At 56.0% G+C, this 11,140-nt stretch overlaps 4 protein-coding genes across 4 annotated transcripts; 2 read left to right on the top strand and 2 right to left on the bottom strand.

Moving 5' to 3' along the window:
• Positions 1–908: 908 nt before the first annotated feature.
• On the bottom strand, positions 909–1,805 carry CCMA1212_003112 (putative NADP-dependent mannitol dehydrogenase; the record flags this gene model as incomplete). The annotated part of the gene is made up of 1 exon (XM_073700473.1): positions 909–1,805. One exon carries the CDS (start codon positions 1,803–1,805, stop codon positions 909–911), a length of 897 nt encoding a protein of 298 aa, XP_073561005.1.
• A 632-nt stretch (positions 1,806–2,437) lies between these two features.
• On the top strand, positions 2,438–3,106 carry CCMA1212_003111 (Uncharacterized protein; the record flags this gene model as incomplete). Its single annotated transcript, XM_073700472.1, has 1 exon — positions 2,438–3,106. The coding sequence occupies one exon, from the start codon at positions 2,438–2,440 to the stop codon at positions 3,104–3,106; it is 669 nt and encodes a 222-aa protein (XP_073561006.1).
• Positions 3,107–3,198: 92 nt separating this feature from the next.
• Positions 3,199–6,632, bottom strand: CCMA1212_003110 (uncharacterized protein; the record flags this gene model as incomplete). The annotated part of the gene is made up of 7 exons (XM_073700471.1): positions 3,199–4,142; positions 4,211–4,376; positions 4,429–4,549; positions 4,601–4,791; positions 5,080–5,404; positions 5,490–6,094; positions 6,627–6,632. The coding sequence occupies 7 exons, from the start codon at positions 6,630–6,632 to the stop codon at positions 3,199–3,201; spliced, it is 2,358 nt and encodes a 785-aa protein (XP_073561007.1).
• A 1,267-nt stretch (positions 6,633–7,899) lies between these two features.
• Positions 7,900–10,341, top strand: CCMA1212_003109 (uncharacterized protein; the record flags this gene model as incomplete). The annotated part of the gene is made up of 2 exons (XM_073700470.1): positions 7,900–8,040; positions 8,107–10,341. The coding sequence occupies 2 exons, from the start codon at positions 7,900–7,902 to the stop codon at positions 10,339–10,341; spliced, it is 2,376 nt and encodes a 791-aa protein (XP_073561092.1).
• Between the last annotated feature and the right edge of the window lie 799 nt (positions 10,342–11,140).

Here is an 11,140-nt window from a genome sequence, read left to right as displayed (position 1 = left end):
GGGAGATGGTTCGCTCGAGGGGGGGATAAAGGCTGGTGTTGAGCCGGTCGCTTGCTTTGGCGTGGGTGAGGGTGAGGGTGAGGGTGCGGGATAAGCGATGAGTTGATTTTGGTGGTGTGTGACGAGAATCATGAGCTACCTTACTGATGAAGCCTGTATGTGTGTATTACCTAAATTCTGTGAGAATGAGTCTTGGATGAGATGGGTACAAGCCATGTTGAGACGAGTTTCAAGATGGATGAAAAGAGATTGCTTATCAAATGAGCTTTGATGCCGAGATCTGCTAATCTGGATCCACGGACTTTACCCTGGAAGAGAAAACAAAGGACTGCTCATTTTAACCGAACGCATGGGCATCAAGTTGTTCTAATCAAGCGCCTGATGGAGATGAGATGCATCTCGCCTAATCAGTTGCATGGATGAACAGAGAGGACCCTGCATTTGCAAGGTTCACGCGCGGTTGATCTTTTTTACTTTTTTGAACAGGTGAATCTTCTTCTTCTTCTTCTTCTTCTTCTTCTTCTTCTTCTTCTTCTTCTTCTTCTTCTTCTTCTCTTCTGTTGGTTTGGGGTAGGCTTGGGTTGGCTACCTTGGTAGTAGTTGATGCTTTGGGTGGATGGGTGAGCCCACGTGGGTGTGGGTTGAATTTTGTTGGTGATGACTGTTGATGAAACGGGTTTAACATCAGGAAGTGACAAGCTGAGATGGAGATGGGCCTTTATGGTCAGACTGTTCTTCATGGAACTATGATTGGATGTTTTGGTTGAATATGCCTGGTATGTGACTTGTGTTGATGAAACGGTCACTGCCGTAGGGTGAGTCCAAGTCGTCAAGTCGATATACACAAACATACCCACAACACCAACCACTTCATCCATCAACTACTATTATATGCAAGTCCTCGACGCTCAAAATACATGCCCTCCTCCATCGACAACAACATCCGCCCCGTTCAAATAACTCCCCGCCCGACTCAGCATCATCACCACCACCCCCGCCACCTCCTCCGGCAACCCCATCCTCCCCATCGGATTCCTCTCATTCCAGATCCTCCTCGCCTCCGCCAGCCCCTCGCCCTCGTTCAGCACCGTGTCCATGTACCCCGGGCTGATGCTATTCACAGTAATCCCATGCCGCGCCCACTCCGCCGCCAGCGAGCTCTTGAGCATCAGCAACGCCCCCTTGCTGACATTGTACGCCGCCTGCGGCTGCGGGAAATTCACCCTGTGCGCGGATATCGACGCCGTGAAGACGATGCGCCCGCCCGTGCCCTGGGAGATCATGGCGCGGGCTGCGGCGCGCGCGCAGATGAACGCCCCCGTGGTGTTGACGTCGAGGACTTTGCGCCATGTAGAGATGGGCGTGTCGAGGGCGTGCGAGCAGGACACTATGCCCGCGAGGCAGACGAGCATGTCGACTGAGCCCAGCGTCTGGACGGTTTCCTCAATGGCCTTGGTGACGGCCTCTTCGTCCGTCACGTCCACGGATCGGGCTTCGATCTTGGCCTGCGGGAACTCGGCTCGGAGGGCCTGCACGGCGGGCTGCGAGGCGTCGACGCTGAGGTCGAGCAGCATGAGGCCGGAGGCGCCGTGCTGGAGGATTGCGCGCGAGACGACGAGGCCGATGGCGCCGGTGCCGCCGGTGATGACGGCGTTGCCGGCGATGCTGAAGCGGCCGGGGGCGGAGTCGCGGGGAGAGGGGTGGAGTGAGGAGGGGAGGGAGGGGGAGAGGCCGGAGGAGAGGGTCATTTGGGGGAGGATGCGGGAGGTGAGGGCTTCGCGGGAGGAGGTGTGAGAGTCGGCCATGATGGTGGTGATGTAAATGAGGTATGTGAGACTGTTGGGAGGTGTTGATGTGAGGTTGTGAGGAGTTGATGGGATGATGGTGAGTTGTGAGGTGCAGATCCGGCTAAATGGGAGGATCGTCGTGTTAAGTCAGGTAGGTTATGCAAGATGGAGCTGATTCTTACGATATAGAGTACTGGCAGTTCTTGTTATTTTCAGGCTTTGGATAAGGTGCTTGAAAGACGCCAATTGCTTACACTGAAGAGTGAAGCTTACCTGCTGCTATGTGACAATTGTGTAGTCGTACGGCTAAAAGTGAGGGCCTCTCGATAGGTGCTCAGGCAAGATAACCCGCTACACTTGAAGACAGCAGCCAACTAGCGGATCGCTAGAAATTATAATCAAGTGATTTATCCTGAGCAAGCCTCTTCATGATTCACAAACGAGTGCCTCTGTGATGCTCCATAGTCTCTTGAATTGGTATCACAAGGCGCTTATACACCACATGCACTCACTCAATCCCCACCCAACTCTCGTATACCCGGCTTGAAGCCTCAACCATCCCCCTCAACTCATCTCGCACCCAACCTCCCACTTACACACACTCAACCACTCCTCAACCCTCACCATATAAAGAACATTTTACCCTCAAAATGACCCAAACAGACCAAACAGACCAAATCCACAGAGACGCCTCCCTCGTCTACAACTACCACCGCATGTCCCTCCCCCTGCGCCCCGCCTCCGCAATCTTCTGCCTCTGCAGCCTCGACACCCGGATCGCCGCCCACGCAGCCCAGCTCTACCTCGACGGCATCGCCCCCTGGCTCATCTTCTCCGGCGACTCGGGCGTCCTGACAAAGGGCCTCTTCAGCGAGCCCGAAGCCGTCGCCTTCGCGGCCATTGCGCGCGAAATGGGCGTCCCCGCCGACAGAATCGTCGTCGAGCCCCGGGCAAGAAATACAGGTGAAAATGTACGCTTCACGTATGATTTGCTGCGCGAGAGGGGACTGTTGAGGGAGTTGAGGAGCCTGGTGCTCGTGCAGAAGCCGTACATGGAACGGCGCACGTATGCGACGTTTCGGAAGCAGTGGCCTGATGAGGGGACGCTGTTTACGGTGTCGTCGCCGGGGTTGAGCTGGGACGAGTATCCTGATGCGAGTAACCCGCGGGAGCTGGTGACGAGTATCATGGTGGGGGATTTGGTGAGGATTAGGGAGTATCCTGCAAAGGGGTTTCAGATTGAGCAGGAGATTCCGGAGGAGGTCTGGGAGGCGGGGATGAGGCTTGTGGAGGCGGGTTTTGATAAGCATCTGCCTTGAAGCCTAGGATATTGCTATTGCTATAGAGAGAACTGCGCCTCGTTCATAGAAGGTGGTTTGCGATGAGAGGGAGGTAAATAGACTCGGATAGATCACTTGTGAGCCTTCTTCTTTACATCATCCACAGCCTTCTCTGACGCCGTCTTCAAGAACCCTCGGAAGCTTTCAAAGGCCGTCTCGTCGTGTCCTTCCAGCCACCGCGCCTCCACAGAGACATGCTCCCTCGACACCCTCACAGCAACGCTGAAGCCAAACGTACACACCTGCTCCGTCGGTTTCTCTTCACCTTTCCCCTGCTCGCCCGCCTCCGCCTCGCGCTTCTTCCGCCGCCGCCACGCCCGGGCCCATACCTTGTCCACGGCCCTCCCGACCCCCTGAAGCTTCTCTCTGTCCCAGTCCCAGGACATGAGATCAAGCGCCGCAATGGCGCTGCTCAGGTTCTCTGCAAAATCACCGACGCTTCCGCCGAGCGGCATCTGGAATGCAACATACTCTGTGATGGCGGGCAGGATTCCCTTTGATAAAGCCGCCTTGGTCCCTCTCGCAACGCTCTGTGCGGGACGTAACGGCCGGAAGCTCCATCCAATCGCCCACCGCCTCGTCTTGTTGCCCTGCTGAAACTCGGTCACGGCGTAGTTGTCAATCTTGTGCTCCCTCAGCTTGTCTATCATACGCGTGAGACTGGACAAGAAGCCCACCATGGCGGTGTACCACCGCACGCGCTCGCGCAGCTCGAGGGACTCTTGGAAGATGCGCTCGATGAAGCCTACCTCTCCGCCTTGCGTCACCATTTCGACCTTTGCGCCGGTGCATGCGGTGAATGGCGGGCGGGACTTTTCCTCTGCGCTTTTGACCATTGCTTCCTCGGATTCGTAAAAAGGGGGGTTTGACATGGTGAAGTCGAGGGAGTCTAGTTTGATGTCTTTTAGCGGGATGAGAGCGTCGTCGGGGTTGCGGCCGATGACTTGGATCCGGCTTTCGAGGTCGTTGAGCTTGACGTTCTTTCTTGCCCACTCCAAGCTTTTGTCGTCAATATCTTTGAATCTGTCAGTACGCAGTGACTCCAAGTCAGCGGCAAACAGCAGAGTCAACTAGGAAACGCACCGGTTGCGATGAATGACCATGGGCGTTGGACACATCCAAGCAGCGGGTATATGCAGCTCGCCCCCGTGCCAATGTCCAGTCCAACGGCTTTCCCGCCAGGCTCATCGTACGATGTCGTGTCCAACAGGTCCTTGAGCCACAGGATGTAATTGTGTCTATTTGCGACCTGGAGTTTCCCCATTAGACTCAATTTCACCAAGGATCAAGGCTTGACTCACAGGAGGGCATAACCTATCCTCTGGCAACTCTATCCGCAGATCAAAGTCCACTTTGAGAAGAGTCTTCGTCAGCTGCATGACGGATTTGGGATCGTTGAAGTTGAGGTCTCGTCCCTTGACGCTTTTCTCAGGTTAGCATGGACATTGAGGACAGGGGAAGGGCACGACAAACATGGTTGCAAAATCTGGATCGACGAGAGCTATTGCCTTGAAGTCGGGCGCTCTCGTGTACAGATTTCGAAAATAGGCATCTTTCGATTCTTTGGCCAAAGGTCGACGAGATCCGGCCCCGGCTTTGGCGTGAGGTGGAGGCGGAGGCGATTGGCGGCCCGACGCATTCTCATTACCATCCATTGTCGTGAACTCGGACACTTGCCGAAAAGCGAATCCTGATCATCAATCTGGCGGCAGTGAAAAATGAAGAAAAGGAGTCATTAAATGTTAGCAAAATATAAAGAGGTATGTAGGAGATGTGAAAAGAGAAAGTCGAGTAACCCAAACCGGGTTGCGCTCTGTGCACACGCTTCGTTACAATCATGCACCTTTAGTAGGATATATCTCGTCATCATCGCTCTCCAGCCAATTCACCCCCGTCAGTTCACAGAAAAGCACCCAACTCTGCTGCTTCACTTCACTTCACCACAGAATAACCCTCCATCTCCATCCCTCGAGCGCCTTCAGGTCCCTCTCCTCAATCTCCTGGTTGCTGTACTCGAGGCGCTGCGACAGCTTCTTGAGGCGCTTCTGCACCGTCTTGGCCACCCGCAGCGTCACCTCGTTCTGGAACACGTACAGGACGGAAAAGACGAAGAAGGCAATGCTCGCCAGGCGGCCGTGGCCGAGCACCGAGTCCTTGATGCGCTGCAGGAGGCCCTTTGACTTGCGGAACGCGTACTCGGTGTTGTTGGACGAGACCAGCGACTCTGCGTCTGCGCCGCGGCGGAACAGCTTGCGCACGGCAGGGATGAAGGTTGCGCTGGTGGCATTCAGTTTAGCCTGAGCTCCCAAGATGAGATGAAATGAGATGAGATGAGATGAGAAAGGGAAAAGGCAGCCCTTACAGGATTCCACCAAACAACCATCGTCGCCAGCGGTGGTTCTTTGCGTCCTTGACCATGCGGCGCACCCCGTCCTGCAGCGTCCGCAGCTCGCCGATCAAGACGCCCGTCTGGCTGCGGATCTGCCACTCCAGGTCCACGGCCTGCGACGAGTAGCCAAAGGCGCGCCGCTGGTTCTGCAGGTACATCAGGTGCTTGAGGTTGCGCTGGCAACTGGCCTTGACGTCCTCCATGCCCAGCTGCGGCACCGCGGGCTTGTACGGCGACTGCAGCTGCTGCATCGGCCGCTGGACCTGGGCCGGGTACTCGTACGGCCGCGGCGGGAAGTCGTGCGCCTTGGGATAGTCGCTGGCGGCCTTGGGGTAGTCATTGGGCCTTGGTGGGAAGTCGCTGGGCTTGAACTCGGCGGAGCGCGAGGCGGGCGTCGCCCTGGGCAGGTCCATGCCGCTCGAGTGGTTCATATGCTGGTCCATGGCCGGGCGCATGGGCAGCGTCGTGGGCGGCGCTGTCGTGATGCCAAAGGGTCTACTGGACGCGGGCGAGTCAATGGGCTGCGGATCGAGCTCCTTCAAGGGCGTGTTGGGTTCCATGGCTGGCAACGGGAGGTTCTTATGTCACGCACAAGCAGGGGAGGAGAAGAAGAAGACGTCAAGAGTCACGGCTTGGGAGATGATGGACCTGTCAGAGCTTCAGCGTCCTTGGGAAAGGGATCCGGCGAGGCTCAAATTGGGGGTGGCTGGTAACAAGGCAGATGATGCAGAGGGCCAAAGCACGAAGTTATTGCATGCTGGACACGGAGCTGAGGCGGGTAAGAGTGGGGGCTTGGCATCATCCCGAGTTGCTGTTATGCAATGCGCGAGGCGGTGATCATTTATGCGTGTAGGCGGGGATGCTGTCATTGTGTCGGGCAAAGATTGAGGCTGACGTTTTGTGTGGCAGCTCACGATTGAAGCTGAAGCTGAAAGCTGAAAGCTGATGGATTGGCAGGTGTACGCTCAACGTTTATTCTGCATCATTCCTCGATACAGTTTGCCTTTCAAGATGCATTATGACAACGTCAAAGATACGTAGTACGATTTACAAACTCCACCACAGAGACTCCATAGACCAGCTCCGCCTCACCCTGAACGAGGGCCTCACCGACATGTGGGTGTAAGTGCATTCCCACATCTCCTGGCCACGGCGCGGCCGTCTGTGCAGCTCATGAAGAGCCTGCTCTACCCCTAACCCCCTTTGTTTCTGAACAGCCTTGACTTGCTCGTTTCTGGGCGTAAATTGTCGAAGTGACAATGGTGCTCAAGACAACGCTGGGGTCATCGCTGCCATTGATGCTTGGTACGCCTAGCTTCCTTGAGAATGCCTCTTCGCGTTTGAATGGCAGCCCTACTTTCACAGAGAGATCTGATACAAGTTGCAGAAATTTCTGTTATAAGACAACTCAGAGTGCAACAGCTCTGATGCCTCTCCCATGAGGCCAGACACTCGTCCTGTTGGTTCAAAAGCTTCGACCGTAACAATTCCCATTATTTTAGGATGAACCCCTTTGTAGTCAGAATCGACAAAGTCCATAGAACATGATGAACACACATACCTCGTTTCAGCACCTTCAAGCCACCTATCAAAACGAATCAATCAATTCTCACGAGAGACCCAACTGGATTGACAGGGTAGCAAAGTGCAGACTAGATTCATCTGCAGCTCAGCCCCTTCAGCTCAGTCGGCCGCTAATAACCAACACGGAAGCGGGACCCCGTTGACAGCTCGACGACCAAGCAAAGTCCCTTCATCGTACCACCGCTTTTAAGCGTCCGGGCAGTCCACCAACAATGACGCCTCCAAAAACCCCCTCACCAACACGGGCCAGCTCTCATTCAGTCGAACATCAAGCACCGCGTCATGTCCAAGATTGATAATACTAGGTAACCAACGACGTGTCAATCATGACGTTCAGCCAATCAGAGAAGCACAAACACGACGAAATCGAAGCAGGCAACCAACTGTGGCTCGATATGCACTTACCCGCTGCTGCCCCGCGTCTGCCTGCGCTGCAGCCTATTTGCTGGGCGCATGAGAACTGCGCTCTTAGCTTCGAACCAGCTGTTGGGAGATGCGATCCGTTGGTTTGATTGATGGATTATGGTGGGAGGACGCCTTGCGTGTGCTCGAGCTTATAACGTATGATCTCTTGGCGGATGCGTGCATCAGTGGCATATATAAAAGAGGTCACTGTCGCTCTTTCAATTGTATTCATTCTTGATCAAACAACCTCGACAAAACCATTGATGCCACCAATTGCTCCTGTATAAGGCATCTTGGTGTCAATTGCAAGCATCTAAGCTCTCATTGACGAACAATCTCAACAGTGTCATTTCCGCAACCAAGCGAGCAAGTGAACAAGTGAACAATCGTCAAGATGGGCGTCTCATCTGCCATCAGCGACCTGGAAACAGTCCACAAGGTCGAATACTTTGTCAGCGATCTCAACACCTCCTCAGTCACCCTGTTCCCCTCCCGAGCCCAAGTCCACCGAGAAATCAAGGGCGTCCAGCTCAAAGTAAGCCAACACACATCACACCAACACTTCCATCACCAAGCCCTGGTCCGCTAACAACCCTCACAGCGAGGCACAAACGAAGTCACCATCGTCGGCCTCAGCCGGACCGTCGACTCCGACTCCATCAAAGTCGAGAGCAACGGCACCGCCACAATCACCAACCTCGAAGTCGAGCCCGTGCCCAACCGCCAGCGCTTCGACGAGGTCTACCCGGAGCCCGAATCCGAGTCCGAGTCCGAGTCAGATGGCGACGAATCATCCGACGGTGAGGCCAGGGCAGAGGACCACGAGCTGGCGTCTGCTCGGGAGAAGCTTCAGGAGTGTGCGGATGCACTGGCGAGGGCCGTGGACGACGCGGGCAGTGCGCAGAAGCGGCTGCATCTGCTGGAGGAAGTGAGCAGAATCAGTGAGCGGAAGAACGACGACTTTATCCAGGCCACCCTCGAGCAGTACAAAGAGGAGCGTTCCAAGGCCTTTGCGGATTTGATGCGAAGCAACAACCTGCAGAGGGAGCTCCGCAAGGACGTGGAAAAGGCCGAAAAGAAGGTCAACAAGCTACAGCGTGCCCACGACAAGAGAAACGCAAAGGAGGACAAGGCGAGAGCGCGAGCGAAAAAGGAAAAGGAGAAGAAAAAGGCCCGCAAGAACAGGCTCAAGGCCGAGGCCAGGAGAGAGCGCCAGCGCCTGCGCGACGAGCAGCAGGAGTTCTGGCCGCTCGAGGTCTACAGCGTGCGCATCACGCTCGAGGTCGCCGCCATGACGCCCATGACCTCGCGCCGCGGCTCCACGGCCAGCGACGCCGACATTGTCCAGATCCCGGCCGAAGGAGGCGACGGAGATGACGCCGGCCCGGTCGAGTGCAACCTTGCCTTCTCGTACGTCACGTCGTCGGCCTACTGGACGCCGAGCTACGACCTCCAGCTGTCGACGACCAACGCCTCCGCGTCGCTCTACTTTGACGCCATGCTCACCAACCAGACCAGCGAGTCGTGGAAGAGCTGCAAGGTGACGCTGTCGACGTCGCAGGCCACCTTCTCCGGGCTGTACGACACCATCCCCAAGCTGAACCCCTGGCGCATCAAGCTTGCGTCCAAGGGCCAGCCCTTTTACGCGAGCGGCGACATTACGCGCAGCGCCGAGGAGATTTCGTATGCGATGAGCAATGCCCAGCGGGCACCGATGCCGCTGCAGCAGCAAAACGCCAGGCGGAAGATGACGAGGAGCTCCGCCGTCCTTCCTCTTGATCGTCCTTCTGTCCCGATAGTACACGCCCGATCGGTCGGTCCCTTTGGTTCTTCCGCCGCTCCAGCGGCAACGTCCAGAGGAACCGGCCTGTTTGGCTCCATGTCTTCCGCCCCTCCGTCAGCGGCAGGCGCACCGTTCCTTGGGGGCGGCAGCCTGTTTGGATCTGCCGCCCCAGCTGCTGCGCAACAGCAGCAAGCTCAACAACAGGCTCAGCAGCAAGCTCAGCAGCAGCAGCAGCAGCAGCAGCAACAAGCCCTACAATCGCAGAATGCGCTCAACGACTTCGACTTGGACTCCTTCCTCAACGACGGCGCCCAGCCCAACGACAGCTACGACGCCTCGCTGGTGGAAGAAACCGGCCTCACAACAACATACGACCTCCCCGGCCTCAAGACGCTCGTCCCCAAGAACAACGGCTCCAAGCAGCGCGTCGCGCGCATCCTCTTCTCCAACGTCGTCTTCAGCCACACCGTCGTCGCGAAATACAAGCCCGTGGCGTACCTCAAGGCGAAGCTCAAGAACAGCAGCAAGATGGCCCTCCTCAAGGGCAACGCCAGCCTAACCCTCGACGGGACCTTCATGGGCAAGACGTCCCTGCCGCGATGCAGCTCCGGCGAGTCCTTCAGCCTCAGCCTGGGCGTCGATCCCGCGATCAAGGTGACGTATCCGAAGCCCGAGGTGCGCCGTACGACGGCGGGCCTGTTCGGGAACCAGGATAGTTCGGTGTACGTCCGGACGATGACGCTGCATAACACGAGGGCCGTCGGGGGAAGGGCCGTGAATCTGTTTGTGCTGGACCAGGTTCCTGTTTCCGAGGACGAGAAGCTGCGCGTCGAGTTGTCGTATCCGAGGGGCTTGACGGTGGACGGCGCGGGCGTGCCGTCGGGCGAGGCTGGGAAGGAGGGTAAGGACGAGGGGTGGGGGAAGGCTGTGGCGAGGCCGAAGAAGGATGGGCTGGTGAGCTGGGATGTTACGCTGAATGCGGGCAAGGCGGTCAAGTTGTCGTTGGAGTATGTTGTTTCTTTGCCGAGCGGGGAGACGGCGCAGCAGGTTTGAGGGGGATGGTGATGATCTTGGGGGTTTGTCTAAGTGAGGTTGTCTTCATGGAAGGATTATGGATGTCGTTCAATTTTTGTAACGTATCAATCAATGAATAGCATTTGGATATCTTGCACCAGCATGCCGATTTTCACAGGGTCTTCTCAAAAACGTAGTCGGTAGTCTTTCTGCTGGTGTTGCTGCTCAGCTCATTCATCCTACATCAAGCAAGTAATGTCTAATCCCTCCATCCGTATTCATCAAGGTGCCAGATTAGCATCAAACAACCTCCTTTCCCCGACCCGACGGGACATGTCAGACAACGACTCACATTATCAGCACACGGAATTTCACGTCCGTGTAAGACATCAGCTCATTGAAATCTTTGACTAATCTAACTCCGCGGACGTAGTTTCAAGCTGCCAGACAACATGTCCAGAGCTCAGTCAACCTTAGATCTCATTCAACCTGCGGTCGGGTCCTCCTCTTGCTTCCACATCATGGTACAAATTGTACAAAGATACAACGACGCTGAATTGAAGCGCTCACTAAGAGCCGGCTGGCATCGCCACCCCTGGGCATGGCATGTCGTATGGGAAAAGCCGAGCTCGTCTGGACCCGAGATAACCGAGCTTGGTTAGTGGTTCTGCAGGGTAGATTCACCTTCATCTCCATCTCATGCCTGTCAAACCCCCCTTGAGCAAAGACGGAACAAGAGGGGTCGATGAGATTCGATAGAAACATTTAAGAGCCGCTGGCACATCCAAATGATAGTCTCCTCTACCGAAGGGGTAAACGCATCGGAGCCTTTCCTCAG

This window comes from Trichoderma ghanense (assembly GCF_004382785.1).
Source record: "Trichoderma ghanense strain CCMA-1212 chromosome Unknown scaffold_2, whole genome shotgun sequence".
In the NCBI taxonomy this organism is placed as follows: Eukaryota; Fungi; Ascomycota; class Sordariomycetes; order Hypocreales; family Hypocreaceae; genus Trichoderma; species Trichoderma ghanense.
Note: the sequence above shows the minus strand (reverse complement) of the source record. Positions and strands in the feature narration are given on the sequence as shown.